This window comes from Anabrus simplex, chromosome 2 (assembly GCF_040414725.1).
Source record: "Anabrus simplex isolate iqAnaSimp1 chromosome 2, ASM4041472v1, whole genome shotgun sequence".
Lineage (NCBI taxonomy): Eukaryota > Metazoa > Arthropoda > Insecta > Orthoptera > Tettigoniidae > Anabrus > Anabrus simplex.
Genome location: NC_090266.1, coordinates 589,089,321 through 589,108,511, shown reverse-complemented (window position 1 = coordinate 589,108,511; position 19,191 = coordinate 589,089,321). Strand labels below are relative to the sequence as shown.

At 40.5% G+C, this 19,191-nt stretch overlaps 1 protein-coding gene across 1 annotated transcript in view; it reads right to left on the bottom strand.

The window, feature by feature from the left end:
* The window catches only part of Syn (synapsin), a 713,980-nt gene that overhangs the window by 447,212 nt on the left and 247,577 nt on the right, over positions 1-19,191 (bottom strand). The window contains exon 4 of the mRNA XM_067140976.2: positions 9,070-9,174. Within this exon, the coding sequence (XP_066997077.1) occupies positions 9,070-9,174 (105 nt within the window). The remainder of the gene's footprint in view (positions 1-9,069; positions 9,175-19,191) is intronic.

Genomic DNA, 19,191 nt, shown 5'->3' with positions numbered 1-19,191 from the left:
CCTGTGCTTTTGCTTAATAATAATAATAGCTACAACTTCCCATGAAGTTGGGTTAGCTGATGTATCAGCACGGAGAAAGGACATAAAATAGTATCGACCAGTGACTTCAGTTTCACTTAGTTACTCAGAAAATGTGCACAAAGAGAGCAATCGAAATCATGATTTGAACACAAGGTAAGAGTGGGCAACCATCGACTTTACATACTTGTGAAAAAACCAAAAATTTGTGACATATACTGCTCACTGAGGACCTTGGCCAGCCAAGACGACTGCTACTCACCCGGATGACTTGATGATATTGGAGTGCAACGTGTTAAGCGTGACGACATCTTCAGAGCTTTTTCTTGGATTTCGTGACCAGGTCCGTCACTTCTCAGTTGAAATCACGATGCTGAGTAAATTCTGTTCCGTCTCTCCATCCAGAATTAAAATCCTTGAACCGGTCAGAAATCAAACCTTGGTTGTGTGGCATGGTAGAAGAATGAAATCTTCGCTGGCTTCTCAACAAGGCGGTCGTGGTCCAATCGTTGATCAACATCACTCACGCACTATAGTCATCCCTCAGTAACACGTTATTAATTTCCTGTTTACATAGATACACATATCCAGTGATCGTAAAACCTCAAATATTAATATATATGGGCGACAACAATTATCGAAAAATCTATTATAGAAACGATAAAACAGCGTACCTTGAGATTAGCTAGGAGGCATACAATCTTTACTCACGAGCACATATCCCACTTGGAGATCGAGAAAGCACAATATTGTTTATGTTGCGGGTAAATAAATGGATAGTCCACGCTTTACCCAGGTAACGCCGACATTACCCGACAACTATGGATAAAGCGTGGAATTTATATCATTTCAGTTTCATTCCGGCGTCTGTCCAGGTAAAGCGTGAAATAGCCATGTGTGCATAGGAAATGCCTGTTTATATCGAACCTTCTGACACAGATTCAGAAAATAAGAGAATTCAAGTCAAATATGAAATAAAAATGTGGAGTAATAAAGTATATTAAGTAAGCTAATAAATAACCAGAAATAATGTTTTAGAAACCTGCTCAATCAGTTGCAGGATGTCAGGGATGTAAACGTGTAACTACTGACTCAAATGTCAAACAAAGGAATGTAATTGTTGAGATGATGGAACACATTGCACCTCAAAATTTCATTCCAGTTTACTTTGCCGCAACAAGTAAAGAAAATGATCAGTGCACCTTTTAAGCAAACAAGGCCTGTTCAGTACCTTTAATAGGTTACTTAATATGCAATTTGTTTCATGTATTGCTTTGATCATTTTGTGACTTTAATCTGCATCTGAAGTTTCACGATTAAGGGTATTTATGTAAAGTATATGAATTTATTTATACTAATAGAGCTGGATACAACATACGTATTTTCGTAATATGTGTAGTGGCACAAAGTACGAACAGATCTGGTTTCGTGCCAAGCTGATAATGAAATGTCAGGCCTATGAATATGTGCTGAATGAATTGTACACGAGTCCTCGATTTCAAAAACTGAGACAGTGGGAGAACGTCAAAAACCCTTGATGTCAACAAGAAGATGGCAGAGTCATTCAACAACTTTGATAAGGGCTAATGCTACGATGAAAATATTCTAGTTACGAATCTTATGTGTAAGTTAAATTTTTACCAGATACTGAATTGTAACTCAGGCGATGGAAAAACTTTTGTGATACGTGTCTTGGCAGGTTTCTGGGGAAAATGTGAGGAAGACACATGCACAGGAAGATGCCAAGCATTTACGTGCATCTGTGATTGATATTGCTTTCAGCTATGATGGTACCTCGCAAACAAGAGGCTTTACCAGTAACTTTGGGATAAGGTATATGATTGGCAGGGCACGATTTTGATGACCTAAAATGTTTAAAAAATGACCAATAAAATGACTGCAAATATCCCATAAAATGACACGAAAATAGAAAAACCCTAATAATTTGAATGAAACTGACAACTTTATCACACAAAAAATGCAAACAGACTACATCATAGTATGTTGAACTGATTTTAATAGGTACCTAATATAATTTACCGGGCGAGTTGGCCGTGCGGTTAGGAGCGCGCAGCTGTGAGCTCGCATCCGGGAGATAGTGTGTTCGAACCCCACTGTCGGTAGCCCTGAGGATGGTTTTCCGTGGTTTCCCATTTTCACACCAGGCAAATGCTGGGGCTGTACCTTAATTAAGGCCACGGCCGCTTCCTTCCCATTCCTAGGCCTTTCCTGTCCCGTTGTCACCATAGGACCTATCTGTGTCGGTGCGACGTAAAACAAATAGCAAAGAAAATATAATTTAATTATTATTTGAGAATTACGAATTATTTGCACACGATGACTGGTTATTATTTCAATCTATTGTTTGGCACTCCATGTTCTGCGTTCTTTTCTTCAAGGAAAATAACACTTCATGGTATGTGGAACTTAAAGGCTGCAACATCTGAAGAACAAAAAAGAGAGAATTTCGCCGTTAGGTACACGAATTCTTTATCGGATTAGAGGTAATAAGAAAAATGTGCACTTAAAATACATGACATGCTATACAGGCTTTCCTCACTCCGATTTACAGTAGATGACTCTGCCCATTCGAAAATTCTTACATGAAAAAGAACGACGATTGTCGACGAGCATGTTTTTGTACTTTGAAATGCTCCTTTCAACGTCTACGGATGCTATTGGAGCATACTTGAAGTGCACTTAATCACTGGATGTAAGTTCTTCTTCAATGCCAATAATGCTGAAATCTTCGCCCGCTAAAATCCGAGAGACAGAGCACAAAATATTAAAACCCGAGTTCTTGTCAAGAATACGTTTCAGTTTGTCTGACACTGCCACACCAGGATCGCCACGAATGCATTTTAATTCGTCTGTGGCTGTTCTGACTAAATTGGTCAGTTTTATAGAGCCACGCCTCTCTCCTGAAGACGTGTAATCATTGACAAGGAACTGAAATTTGCTTCGATGCACGCTAGTTTTCCCTCCATTTACATATCCGAAAACAATTCTTGAACCATCTGAATGTCCTTGCCATCTTGTACGTCGAAAGAATCTATTTTATGCTTTAGTGTCTGAAAGTGGTCACAATAGTAAATACAGGCATCGATTTACGTACCCCACCGTGTGATGCAAGGCTGCGGTGGTAATGGAATGTCGGGTGCTTGGGATCTGAAAATTTCCCTGCGTGATGGAGCCTTAGTAAATACCTTCTTAGTTAGGGACACAAGTTTATCAACTTCAGGGAAATTTGATCTTACTTCTTCGGCAATTCTGTGAAAAGCGTGAGCTAGACAGGTTACATGTACCATTTTTGAGTAAAACGCTTTGATTGCATTGGCAGCTTTAACTTTGTAAGGCGCTGCATCAGTAACAAAGAGCAGAACATCATCATACATTACACCCTCAGGCAATAGTATTCCCACCGATTTATCGAAGAGGCGACATATTGTAGAATGGTTCACAGATTGCAAAACTTCGGTCGTGAGAAAAAACATTTTTCCTGGCCTATCTACTTCTAACACACCCACGATAACGTTGGCAATGCAACGGCCCTCTACATAACTGGTTTCATCGATTGAAACGAGTATTTCCGCAGACTTCTTCCCTGATATTCCAGATTGTGTCGTCATAGCATTGGGATACATAGTTCTTTCTCAGAGTAGACTAATCCGGAATTACACGGCCCGTTTACCTTTCTAAGAAATCTCTCAGTTTAATATTGATCAATTTCCAGAGTGGAATGTTCGAAGAAGCCAAAGCTTCACAGAAGACTTTACAAAACACAGGGGAAGTACTGCCATCGACTGTGAGAGTAACAGTTGAGAAACTTTTCATTTGCTACTATTTCGGACTCCACGTATGTGCTTCTCTCGACCGATATGTTGCTGAACGGTAAATCTCCTATCTCCTGCCACTTTCACTTCACATATTTTTCAGCAAGGAATTTCACCATCGGTGGTAAAAATATCCTCACCGAATTCCGAAATTATTTGTTTGAAATGAACAGCCCTTAACTTCGGCATTCGGAAAAACAATCGTGGCCGATAACACAAATCCACTTAGCACACGTATGGTTGCACTGAAGTACTTAACCAGACTGGCTTTACTGAGCCTACTGTTGTCTGTCTTCCAACCCCCCTCGATTTCAACATAGCTGCTAGCGCAGGTGTCTCTCCTGTAATATCGATTTTCCAAGAAATAAGGGTTGAACAATGTTGTAAAGATTCTCATGTCTTTGTATTCATCCTCACTTTCAGTTCCGTTAATATCCAGTACCATAAACAAAAAAATGCATCATAAACCATTAAGGATGTGAGAAAAAGACTCAAAACGTATAAAATAGTCTAATAAATTCCATAAAGTGACATAAAATGACGCGTAAAGTGGGAAAATTACCTAAAAATTAAATACTCAGAAAAATGACGGAAAAATGACTTAGTAAATACAGTCTGCATTTCTGTAACATGGGTACCATGAACAGGATTTGTACATAAGTTAGCAATGTCTGTGGTGAACCATTTAAAAGATGATACGTCATCAGAATCCGGGCGCTGGTCATTGATATCGTTACTTGCCAGCCCTGTCGTAGCCCCCTTTGTACTTCCTGGAAGGTACTAGTGAGTCAGACCGGGCAGTTTCCAGATGACCTGGAGGGCATGGCCGGCCTTTCCGTGTAATATTCTCTTCGTCTAGGTTCGCTGTGCGCTCTCTGGAATGTGCAACGAGAATGTTCGGTCTCTAAATGAGTCCTGAAGATTCCAGTACCTTATCACAAGGATATGCTAAGAATGATAGACGCTAACAGTGAGTGAGTGAGTGTTGTAGTTCAGTCGTCGGACTGGGGTGACAGCAGTTCTGGCTGTCACCAGTGTCCAACCGGAGTCTTAACGAGGAGTGGTTGTTGTGTCGGAGTGCGGAGTGTCTGTGTACTGCATCGGAGTACTATCGGAGTACTGTGTGTGTGTTTGTGTGTGTGTGTGTGTGTGTGTGTTTGTGTGTGTGTGTAGACTGCCTTGAAGTCTGTGTGCGGAACAGTGACGTGAGCAGAATTGGAACAGTGTTAATGGTCATTGTTGTGAGGAGTATTTTTCTGCTGGTTAGCACTATCGAGCTGTTGCTGTTTACTTGTCGATGTTAAGTAGTTCACTGTGTTTGACTGTGTGAATTACTGTACTTTCTCTAGAGTCGACTCAAGGAACAATAATCGTGTGTTGTGAGGGTCAGTAGGCCTTGTTCGTATCTGTCGACCTGTAGATAGAGTGCAGGGTGACTGGATTTGTGAGCGACAGTGAAAGTAAGGCGAACCTGTTAATAAGGACTATAGTCTTCACAGGTAATACCAACGAGATGGACTTCTTGCTGTGTCAAGAGGATAGAGACTTGTAAATAGGCAACAACTAGTGAGTGTGGTCATTCATGGTTGAATAGAATTGTGTGTTTGCCTGTGTGTTAGTGTGTATGTGTCTGTTCATTATTGGGTCATCCTAAAATAAATTAGATCAGTAAGCAAACAGTGTTTTATTCGTAACAATATATTAACAAGAAGTGTAATGCACGTTCTGTCATTCATGCACTGCTGTAAAGAGTGACCTTAGTGCTGTAACTGAACGGTTTTCATTCTGGTACGATAATCATCAGCAGCAGTGTGAAGGAAACTACTCGAGATCATCTCCAGCCATGGAAGTTGAAACTGCAGAAAGACTACAGAAACTCTCGGAAAATCTCGTTACACTACAGATAGGGATTCCAGAATCTTCATTCACCTCCAGAATTTAAATGTAGATGGGAATACTGAAATTACAAATGAAGTATGTTTGAAACACATAGCAAAGAAACCGGGAACAGGATTAAGAAATTTGGTCAAATAATTTAAGGCACAAAGAGTGACACTGGTGGCAAAAGACACGGTAGTTTGAAGGAAGAAACCATATTGAAATTAACTCTCCATTACAGAAGAGCAATTCTTGACAATGAACCAGATGTGACAGCAGTGGGAAGTGCTATATATAACTGCATAAACACCGAAGAAAATCCACAACACAAGAAATGTCCAAAAGGTGAAAATTCCAGATGTTTTATAAATCGTGCTGCTACTTGAGGAGAACAAGCAGAATCTCACAAAATGTCACTACATAATCCTCTGAGGCCACCAGTAGCAGTGAAAATGGTGCCAGTACATCAGATGCTCTCATCAGACACCATCCTCTCAATATGTACAGCAAAAAAAAAACAAAAAAACAAACAAATTCCAACGAGTCTCTCCACAGTGTGATGTCAGAATATACCAAGAGAGGCATTTCCGTTGTCATATTAAAAAAACACCTTGCTGTTACTGAAATTCTCAGTCAAGGCTGCTACCTCACTGACACACGTAGAACACTTGCCATTACGAGGAAACTGTGCAAGACAAAAGATGAGCGTAGGAAGAAGCAGAAGGCAAAACAGTCTTTGGAATCTAGGAAAGAATGAAATATGCCACGAAAGAGGTAGCAACATATTCAGACGAAGTTATGAAGTAAAATGAAGTCAAAACTTACAGCCCTGGTGGATTTTAATGAGAACAAGGTGAAAACGTTTTATGAAAGTGTTGATGTATCCACAAAGACGCACACAAAATGCTGCCAATTGTGTACACTGTTTTATTTACAAGTTATTTGCACATATTCTACACACATTAATGAACCGCCATCTTGACAGTATGTCACAACCAACTACCAACATAACCAATTCACATACTTGACTTCAAACACTCGGCTAACACGACTTCCACAAAAGTCTCATTAAAACAACTCAACTTTACCCTCAAGACTGCCTCTTTATATACGTTGTCTGACCAGGCTTCTGGAAGAATATGACACAAAATATTTTCTCGTAATTTCGAGAGTCTTCAATAGCCTATTTACAATGTAGGGAAGTTTCTACACAATTCTTGTCGCACATTGCGTTGTTCTGGACTTATTACAGTGTTTTTCACAATGTTGCATTGGATTATACATCTTATATACAGGTAATAATAAATTATATATTATTAATTACGTATTCTACATTAAATAAACTAATATGAATATATATATATACAGCAGATGTTTCATGACATAATCTCACAAAAAATACGATTATGATTATACCAAATAAAGTTCGTACACAACTACGTAAATAATGATAATACTAATATATGTAAACAACCTCATAGCCACACCTCACAAATCATTATAACAATAATAATTATTATTCTAATAATACGAATAATAAAATTAACGGTAATTCGAGCTCGATTTCTGCATTATTTACCCATAGGTTAAAGAAAATTGTTTCCAAATTATACTAGTCTATTACACTTGCGTCATTTTGAGGGCAAATTTCTCATATTTCATATCTTAAAACCAGTGAAATTTTGTGTTTTAGGCTTCTTTTCTTAGAAGAACGGTTTTGGGTATTACATTTGTGAAATAAATTATAAATTTTAAAAATTTACATTCAAAATTTCACTTTGACTTTTTGTATTTTTAATGTTTAAAAATGAATAGTTTCCTTTCTATTCTTGTGATTAGAAATCTAATGCAAACGTTTGTCAGTAATGATACATAGAATACACTGCAAAATTTTCACCCAACTTCGTTAATATGTAAAGTAGAAATTTTCTGTGAAATTTTAAAACACAATTTACAGCGAGACTTGCAAAATATACCTTAAGCTGTCTCCGAAACATGAATGTATAATATACCGAGAGAGGTGTTTTCGCTGTCCTAAGGCGCTTAGCTAGTTCGAATGGTCATCTATTTTTTTTCCTGAGAGCGGTGACTAATAACGAAGGCAAGCGTTTGAGGGGACAACGTGTCGTATTCCTCTGTTTCAATCAGCGACTGAGAGAGGGAGAGAGAGAGAAAGAGAGAGAGAGAGAGAGAGAGAGAGGGGGGGGTAATTGGGGCGATACTGCGGTCTGCGGAGCGTCTGCTTGGCCGCGTATTGACCGCCTTCAGACAATAATAGGAGTTACTGAACCACAGCTGGTCAATATAATAGCAATTAAAGGTGAAATTGCAGTCTCTTTTGGGCCTGAACTATGACTCGAGATAAAGAGACCCTTTGTTGACATAAAATGGTATTTATTTAAAAAACTGAATCTGCATTCCTAGTCTGTATCTCCGAAAAAAATATTGAAAAAGGAAATACTTCTCGAACATCAAATTTCCAAGTCTGTCGAAATAATGTAAAACTTTCCTGGAGTACAAAACTACAGACTGATTTGCTTTCTCCACACTGTATTTAAACTGCCAGTTGAATTATATTGGCCTGAAACAGTTTCTCTGCAAAGAAAATGCTCTGGAACTGCTTGTCCTGTAAATAATAACCTGGATACGGCTCAGAGTAGATATTCGCCTCCAAGGTGTAGGGAGTATTCAGTTCCCGAAAATAAAGATGCGTTGAAACTGAAAACATTTGGAGAAACAGAGATTTCCAAAGTAGTAAAGTAAGTTCTTTAGTAGTGCGTTTTACTTACTTGAGATGAATGAACATTTACGAATATATGTAGACAAGTATGCACGTTATTTTATGATAGATGGAACTTGAATCTTGACAAAACAATTCATCCAACTTAATTGAACATTTCATGTATTAGAGACAAAACAGCAGAAATTCATAATTTCATCACAATATTATTTTGTATTCAACAGTGCTTTTGTGAACAAGTTTTAGAAAATCAAAGTATTTGGTAGAATAATTGAGAATTGTGTATAGCTTCTGAAGGGTAATTAAGTGTATTCATCTTTATTCTATCAGATAATTCGGATATAACTTTTGTGAGTGTATTGAAGTTTATATACGGCAGTTTCATAAACAGATGAGATATAATGGGTCGTGTTTGTGTACATAAAGTATTTCTACCCTAATTATCGGTCAGTTTTATACTGAAGTCCCATACAAGACCAATAGCAGGATTATCGTTGAACTGTTTAAACTGGCACTTTCTTAAGCACGATCAGAACTGTAATAGAACAATTCTCACATCCAGTTTTTTTAGATAATATTTTAAAACTTTATACAACTTACCATTTCTCGATAGTTGGGGTAGAAGGTCTGCTCAATAAGAGGGAAGTTTTCCTTGCCAAGGCGGCGCTGAATTTGCAGCAGATGAGCGAAAACCCAAGGCTTGTCCTGTAAAATGGAAACTGTTTACTTACATGATACCTCTCAGCATGTTAGCTTAGTGTTAAACCATAATCTATACATATATATCTAAAATAACATGTCCTGACTGACTGACTGACGGATTCATCATCGCTGAGCCAAAACTGTCGGACATAAAGAAATTAAAATTTGGGGATACATTCGCATTAGAGTGCAGGTGCTCAGTAAGGAAGTATTTTCGGATATTCTGCCGCTAAGGGAGTGAAAAGGGGAGTGAATTGTTTAAATGAGTACATCTATATCTTAAAAACTTAAAAGTTTCCAGACGTAAAAAGTGGTATTTGGAATCTCCTTTAAAAACAAAGAAACATGTTTTTTGTTTTCGAAAAATCAAATTAAGAGGGGTGAAAACAGGTGAAAAGGGGGTTGAATACCTTTTATGAGGATACCTATATCTCAAAAACTGAAGATGTTACATATATGAAAATTGGTATTTGGAATCTCCATTACAAATAAAGAAACGCGTTTTTTCTTTTTTCGGAAATCCACTTAAGGGGGTGAAAGAACTGAAAAATTCGTTGAATTATTTGTATGAGTATACTTGTATCTCTAAAAGCTAAAGATGTTACAGAAGTGAAAATTCGTATTTGGAATCTCCTTTAAAAATAAAGAAACGCGTATTTTAGTTTTCGGAAAATCGACTTAAAGGGAGAAGGGGTGGAAAGAAGAGAAGAAGAAGTTGAATTATTGTTATAAGGAAAAATCTCAAAAACTGAAGATGTTACAGACATGAAACTTGATATTTCGAAAGTCCTCTAAAAATACAGGATACGTGTCTTATTTTGTTTCCGGAGAAGGCACTTAACCGGGGTGAGAAGGAGTGAAAGCGAGTTGAATATTTTTAATGAGGATGCTTATATCTCGAAAAGTGAAGATGTTACAGACGTGAAAATTTGGAATCTCCTTTAAAAGTAATGACACGTATTTTTTGTTTTCGGAGAATCCATTTAGGTGGGGGTGGGGGGAAAGACTGATAAAGGGGTTGAATTCTTTTTATGGGAATACATATGTCTCAACAACTGAAGATGTGACAGATGTGGGAATATATATTTGGAATCTCCTTTAAAATAACTTTTTTTTTCGATTTGAGAGAAGACTGTTTCTCACATGTACTGTTCATTTCTAGCCCTGAAAGGTAATAACACAAACGTGGTTTACAATGAGTTTCTGGGGTAAATGGAACTCAATTTGTCGGGGAGTGTTTATACTTTAGAAATTTTCAGATAATGTCTTAGTAAAGTACCGAGGAACGATTACTTTTAACATTTTACGATATCCGCGCGAGCGAAGCCGCGGGTAATTCTTGGTAAGTATATAAAGTGTATAGATTTCTTCATTAAGTGGTAATGTTCAGATCAAAATCACTTTATTTGCAAATGAGGCGTCCACTTCGGTGGCAAATGATACACAAAAATACATTATTATCAAGCACTAAATTTTAAATTAAAAAGAAAAGTAGACATTTTCCCAAAATAGAGTATTATACGATTTACGCTAACAATTTTTTTATTAAACACACAACTCATCCTTAATAAATTTATATTATTTACAAAATTCTACTCATAATATCTTCTGTAATTACTCTCATAATCAACTCATATACAGTATGTGGAATCACCTCAAATAATACTATACAACTGCTATAACATTTAAATTTAAATTGCGGTTTTCTTTTACCTATGTTGGTAATTATTTTACAATTGGCTTTATGTCGCACCGACACAGATAGGTGTTATGGCGACGATGGGATAGGAAAGGGCTAGAAGTGGCAAGGAATCGGCCATAGTCTTAATTGAGGTACAGTTCAAGCGTTTGCCTTGTGTGAAAATGGAAAACTACGGGAAACCATCTTCAGGACTGCCGACAGTGGGGTTCGAAACCACTATACTGGCCGCACTTAAGCGACTGCAGTTATCGATCTCGGTTTTGGTACCTTTGGTAGCATTAGCAGGGCTAATGTCCGGCCCCATGGCTAAATGGTAAGCGTGCTGGCCTTTGGCCACAGGGGTCCCGGCTTCGATTCCCGGCAGGGTCGGGAATTTTAACCATAATTGGTTAATTCCGCTGGCTGGGGACTGGGTGTAGGTGTCGTATTCATCATCATTTCTTCCTCATCACGACGCGCAGGTCGCCTACGGGAGTCACTTCGAAAGACCTGCACCTGGCAAGCCGAACCTGTCCTCGGACACTCCCGGCACTAAAAACCATACGCCACTTCATTATTTTTTCAGCAGGGCTAATAAGGTTGTGTGCAGTTGATGCCTTGTGTTTAGGTATCTTTAGTATCTTGATGCTTATACTGAAAAGTGTATAATGTTCGTTCGTCACTAGTTAGACCCTCCTGGGGCGGAGTTAATTGTAAAATGTACTGTACTAAATAATGAGAGCCACTTGCCACCTTCGCTCAGGATCGATATTAAATGTAACGCGTAAAGGGATCGATCGTTATATTAGCCTCATTCGGGGTCGATATTTAATAATAAGTCTCTCGTGCTCGATCTTTATTAGTAAAGTTAGACTAACGTCACGTGGCCTATGTGTGACAAATTCAACAATATAGACGTACAAGCTGTTTTCTACAACATATATAGCAAAGTTTAAGCTCTCATTCTAGAGTCGTTCAGGCGAAACTACATGTAACTTTTATAATTATACCAGGTGGCTCTCGAACGCCGTACTTTCTACTAATAAATGTACCGCATACATAAGTGATGTGTGGGGTGTCTACCAACTGATTTTAGGAGGGGAACTACTGCCAGTGGGCAGGTTACGTCAGAATATGAAGAGATAAGAAACAGTCACAATCGCAGCATGTTACTCAGCGCTGCCGGTCGAATGCATCCCTTGCATTTGTAAACATCGTTTTCGACCGCATAGTTCTAGGCTGGTGTATGGTACAGCCGCACTATATTTGCTGTCTGCATATCGGCAATGGCTAGTGTGATCAGCAGCGGTGAATACATAGACATTATTTTAAGCTGGGCAACCTGGTCGGAATGCAACAGAAGCTCCAAACAGACGCACGCCTTCTACACACATATTTCGCCGAACAGTATTCGTTTTTGTTCCATGAAATCATCTCTTTTATCGAGTTGAATGTCTACACTTGTCTAAATTAATAAGTTATTAGATTTCATTTACTGCATCTTTGGCGTGTCTACAAACAGTAGTGGCGGTTAGGGGGTTGGGTGAGGAGGGACAGTCGCTTCCACCCGCACTTTGCAGAGTAAATATGACATTTATTCCATTTTAGCCAGCTGGAACTAGGAATTATTTAAAAAAAGCTATTTGTACAAGCCTTGTTGTCTTATATGCTAAATCTTTCCTTTATTGTATAGCGCTACGGCAAGTAGTGGAGACGTTGCATGTGCTGTGAGGAAGGGTAGTAGGGGTACAAATTTTTGCCGAGGTCGTGGCCACGGAGTTATAATTCACCCGCTTGCCGCGCGCATTCGTCAGTCTGGCAGTCTCTTTATTGTCTGTTAGTTTCTTAGTGTGTATTCAAATACTAAATGATTATTAATTGCATAATCATGCTGTACATCTATGTAATTGTACAGGGCGATCTGGCCGTGGGGTTACGGGCGCGCAGTTGTGAGCTTGCACTCGGGAGATTGTGGTTTCGAATCCCATTGTCGACACCACTGAAGATGGTTTTCCGTGGTATCCCATTTTCATACAAGGCAAACGCTGAGACTGTACCTTAATTAAGGCAACGTTTGTTTCCTTCCCATACGTTCTATCTGTGTCGGTGCGACATAAAGTCAATTGTAAAAACAGATATATTTAATTGTAATTGTAATTTCAACGCTAGAGAATACCAACTTTACATTCACCGGACTAAATTATTTCGTTTGTATTATGCTTTTTATAAGTAAATATAATTAATCAGCCCAGTGGATTAGGCCTATTCGTAATAATAGTTTTTTTGAGATTTTGGTTCAATGCTGTATAATAAAATTTTCACCAGGTCTCACAAACATACTACGGGGCATTTACTTAATAAATGACATAACACAAAGAAATAACTTAGGAACGTTGGTATTAGCTCCTGTTGAAATACGATCACAACTGAATATATTTTTTTTTTACATTTGGCTTTAGGTCGCACCGACATAGATAGGATTTATAGCGACGATGAGACAGAAAAGGGCTACGCGTGGAAAGGAAGCGACCGTGGCCTTAAATAAGGTACAGCCCCAGCACTTGCCTGGTGTGAAAATGGGAAACCACGGACAACCATCTTCAGGGCTGCTGACAGTGGGATTCGAAACTATTATCTCCCGAGTGCAAACTCAGAGCTGCACGCCCGTAACCCCACCGCCACCTCGCCCGGTATAATTACATAGAAATACGGCATGATTATGCAATTAAAAATAATTTAGTATTTGAATACTCACTAAGAAACTAAAGAGACTGCCAGACTGATGAATGCGCGCGACAAGTGGGTGAATTATAACTCAGTGGCCACGACCTCGGCAAACAATATATACCCCTACTACCCTTCCTCACAGCACAGGCAAAGTCTCAATTACTTGCCGTAGTGCTATACAAGTTGGTTAGCGGCGACGAACAGCATTTTGTGCGTATTTCCGTCAATAATTATGTTAATACTTAAAGAAAATAAACGAAGGAATTAGCAGATAAGATAACAAGGTTTGTACAAACTGCTTTTTAAAATAATTCCTAGTTCCAGCTGGCTAAAGCGGAATGAAAATGTAATGTGTACTCCACAAAGTAGAGGGGGGAGGGAGCGAATGCCCCTCCTCGCCGCACCCCTTAATCGCTGCTACTGTTTGTAGACACGCCAAGGGTGTAGAAAAGGAAATCTAATAACTTATTTATTTATACACGTGTAGACATTCCACTCGATGGAACAGTTGCATGTATGAAACAAAAACTAATACTGTTCGGTGAAGTACGTATGTAGAAGGCATACATCTGTTTGCAGCTTCTGTTGCATTCCGACCAGATTGTCCAGATTAAAATAATGTCTGTGTATTCACCGCTGCTGATCACACTAGCTACTGCCGATATGCAGACGACAAATATGGTGCGGCTGTAGCATACACCAGCCTAGAACTATGCGGTTGAAAACGATGTTTACTAATGCAAGGGGTGCATTCGACCGGCAGCGCTGAGTAACATGCTGCGAGTGTGACTCTGTTTCTTATCTCTTCATATTCTGACGTAACCTGCCCGCTGGCAGTAGTTCCCCTGTTAAAATCAGTTGGCAGACACCCCACACATCACTTATGCATGCGGAACATTTATAAGTAGAAAGTACGGCGTCCGTGAGCCACCTGGTATAGTAAACGGGAAGACTCTGGATCTCAGGAGCTGAGTTCAGCACAGAAAGTGCGCTGAGCCCCGGTATTATGGTTGCATTAATAATCGACTATGCAATTATCATCAGACAAGCGAGTTGGCTATGTGATACAGGTCGTGAAGCTGTAAGCTTGCATTCGGGAAGTGGTAGGCTCGAATCGCACCATCGGAAACCCTGGAGCTAGTTTTACATGGCCTTCGATTTTCACAAACAGTCAAATGGGGAAGAGGATAAGTTGTGTTTCTCTGCCTTACTTCAGGCCACTCCGGCCACTACATCCCAGTTCTACCCTTTCCCCACCGACTGTCGACGAAAAACTGTAAGTGTTAGTGCGACGTTCAATTACTAAAAAATCGCGCTGGCTGAATGGGTAAGGTGGTAGCTTTGAACTGGAGGGACCAAGGCTCCCATTGTAACAGAAAATTACAAACCTACCTCCGTTTTCAAGTGTTTCCAGGCCACCCCAATCAACAGGATGGCTTCTCTTCCGGCACAGTGCTCACTATAAGAACTTCATCTTACCATTGGCCAGCAGTGACAGACCGTGGGAATTTTCTTTGTGCAAGCTTAACGGAACACAATATTTCATGAAACAATAATAACAATAAAATTTTTATTTATTTTCCTTCGTTTATCATCGCTTGTCCTCCTTCTGGCGGAGGAGTCCATTACACAGATTCGTGGTCTCCATTCAGTTCAGTCCTGGACCATGCCAGGGTGATGACTGATGTTCTACAGATTTTTGCGATGAGTATCAGCTCGTCGCTGCTTTTGGGCGTCCTTTCGGCCTCCTACCGACAGCTTCTAACATATAACACGTCTCCGCGGTAGTAAAGCTTCCTGTCCTTAATACTTGGCCAAACCATCGTAGAAAACTCTCGCGCGTTTTGTCTTGAATCGGCGCAATTCCAAATCTCTCCCTGATGGCTTCATTGGAGATGACATACAATACAAGAGGTCGGATGACAGTACGATAGATTTTTTATTGGAGATTATCTTTCATTCTCCGGTCGCAAGTTACGCCGGTTATTTGTCGCAATTCCATCAAGGCTGCGGTTATCCTTGCACTGACCTCTTCGACAAGTCGGCCATCATCAGCGATTGTGGAGCCAAGATACGTGAAACTTGTCACTCCCGGCATGTCCTCACCGACTACCTGAATGATGTCAATTGCTTGTGGATCTGACGTCATATATTTGATGTATCCATAATGACGCACACCAAAATGTTGTCAACTTGTGTATACGGATTTATTTACAATTATTTACAAATTGAATGCACATAACCTTAATCACTGTATCACAAACAAAACAGTTCACTCCGAGAACATCAAGAAATTCGCCAATTTAACAACTGCCTATGGAGACTGCAACCACTGCATGTCAACTACCAGCTTTACTTAGCCAATTCATATACTTCAAACACTCGTTAGCACGACACACGTCTGGTCAGAACAACAACTGTTAAAACATGACTCTTACTAAACAATAACTCGTCTCTACCAACAAGACCAACTCTTTATATACTGTATGTGCCTAGCCAGGCTTCTAGACAGATACATTTTCTCGTAAATTCTAGTGTTTAAGGCCCAGATATAATGTATAGAATATTCTACCGAGTTCGCGTCTACCCAGTGCCATTCTGGATGTTACAGTGTATTTCACAATTCTGCAGGGGATTACAAATCATTAATACAGGTGTTACTAAATTATATACAGGTTCTTACATTAACTAAACTCATATTAATATCTATACACAACAAATATTTCATGACATAACCTCACAAATAATGCGATCGTAAGCTAATAATGATACTAATAATTGGATGTACATCACAAGGCATAATAAAATTAATAATAATAATAATAATAATAATAATAATAATAATAATAATAATAATAATAATAATAATAACACCGGGCCAGTTGGCCGTGCGGTTAGGGGCGCGCGGCTGTGAGCTTGCATCCGGGAGATAGTGGGTTCGAATCCTGTTGTCGGCAGCCCTGAAGATGGTTTTCCGTGGTTTGCCATTTTCACTCCAGGCAAATGCTCGGGCTGTACGTTAATTAAGGCCACGGTCGCTTCCTTCCAACTCCTCGGCCTTTCCCATACCATCGTCGACCGCCATAAGACCTATCTGTCTCGGTGCGATGTAAAGCCACTTACAAATAATAATAATAATAATAATAATAATAATAATAATAATAATAATAATAATAATAATAATAATAATAATAATAATAATAATAATAATTCGAACTCGATACTTGCATTATTTACCCATGGGTGAGAGAATATTATTTTCAAGTTATATAAGTTATATTCCTCTTCTTCTTCTTCTGCTTCATCTGTTTAACCTCCAGGGTCGGTTTTCCCCTCGGACTCAGCGAGGGATCCCACCTCTACCGCCTCAAGGGCAGTGTCCTGGAGCTTCAGACTCTTGGTCGGGGATACAACTGGGGAGAATGACCAGTACCTCGCCCAGGTCGCCTCACCTGCTAAGCTGTAAAGGGGCCTTGTGGGGGATGGGAAGATTGGAAGGGAAGGGAGCGGCCGTGGGGTTAAGCTAGGTACTATCGCGTCATTTGCGTGGAGGAGGAGTGGGAATCCACGGAAAACCACTTCCAGGATGGCGGCGAAGGAAATCGACCCCCCCCCCTACTCAGTTGATCTCCCGAGGCTGAGTGGACCCCGTTCCAGCCCTCGTAGCACTTTTCAAATTTAGTAGCAGAGCTGGGAATCGAACCCGGGCCTCCGGGCATGACAGCTAATCACACTAACCACTACATCACCGAGGCGGACCAGTTTATATTCAGTCTTAAATTTATTGAGGCACAGGCCGCATTGCGCCAGCCGATCGCTCCATTCTTGGGTTTGCCGTTGAAAATCAACCTGGGTTTCAGAGGCCAATATGATATCGTCAGTGTAGAGAAGCGTCCATGGCAAAGAACGGTGCAGGTCTGGTGTTACAGTATCCAAAGAGCGGTCACAGTGCTTAACCTTTGTGAATTCCGACGGTGTTGGAAAAGTCACTGGTTGCTTTTTGGCGGCCTGGAAGTAGTAGTTCCTTGGGCCTCCATGTGTGCATAAGGCAGCTGTACCCAGCTGACGAGGTATTTTGGTATGCCATGCTCTCGCAGGGCTAGCGGTCAAGGGCTTTCTCAAAGTCCAGGAAAAGGTGATGAATCGGCTTGTTCTTCTGACGATGTTTTACAACCAGGAGACGTGCAACATAGATTGCATCGGTTGTGCCACAATTCTTCACAAATCCATCATGGTTTCTGGAAAGCTCGACGATCTCACGAATCCTTTCATCCAGAACACGTTCGGAAACCGTCATTGCAAGACTCAAAAGTCCAGTCGGGGAATAATCAGATCATTCAGCTGGGCTCCCCTTCGTTTTGAAGATTGGTGCGGTTATGCTTCGTTGCCAATCGGTGGGTGCTCGACCCTCTTTAATGATTTGCATTAAGAGTCACGCTGACCATTCTTCTCCATACCCTTGTTGAGAGTACCAGAACTCCGCTGGAAGATCGTCCGGGCCAGTATCTTTTCCCGGCTTCATTTCTTTCAAAGCAGCCTTGAACTCTTCTGTATCGATGCCTCCGACAAGTCCTTCCACAACTGCAGTGACTGGGATTGGTGGATAGGGAAATTCTTCAGTTGATATCTTCTTGAAGTAGCTCCACCAAGGGTCTCTTACCTTATTCCAATCAACCAGTAAGTTTTTTTTTGTTATTTGCTTTACGTCGCACCGACACAGATAGGTCTTACTGCGACGATGAGGCAGGAAGAGGCTAGGAGTGGGAAGGAAGTAGCCGTGGCCTTAATCAAGGTACAGCTCCAGCATTTGCCGGGTGTGAAAATGGGAAACCACGGAAAATCATCTTCAGGGCTGCCGACAGTGGGGTTCGAACCCACGATCTCCCGTTTTCTGGATACTGGCCGCGATTAAGCGACTGCAGCTATCGAGCTCGGTACCAGTAATTTTTCTGTTTCATCGTTGATGCCATAGCAGCGCTGGATGTCTTCTGTTTTGCGATGCCTCGGTTTGGTTAGTCGGTATGATTCCCCCTCGCATTCAGGTATGTTAAGGGGCTGCCTGGCCGAGGCGGTGAAGGCGTGCTTGGTTAGCGCGGAAGGACGTGGGTTCGAATCCCCGTCAGGAAGTCGTAAAATTTAAGAAACGAGACTTCCACTTCCGGAGGCCCTGAGGTTCGCCCAGCGTACACCAAAAATGAGTACCAGATTAATTCCTGGGGGCAAAGGCGGCCGGTCGTAGAGCTAACCACTCTACCCCATCACGTGGCGAGGGTACGAAGAGTGGAAGCATTTACCTTCCACCCTTCCAAGGGCCTTCATGTCCTGTACGGAGATGTCTTCGCTTTTTTTTCTCGTGTGGTAAGTTTTGCGTAATGATCTGCGAAATTCGCAGTTATAGCCATGATCTTTGGATCGCTATGGGATATCTTGTAGGCATTCCAACAAGACGGCAAAAACTCATGGTAAAGCCGTTTCTTCTTTGGTGCCGCATTTCTGACATCAGTCCAAAGCCATAATATCTTTGTCAATTTTCGCCACCCTGGCAGTGTTGCTCGGAGAACAGTGCGTTCAGTATCATGAGCAGTCTCCTTCAGTTTGATCCAGCTCAATAA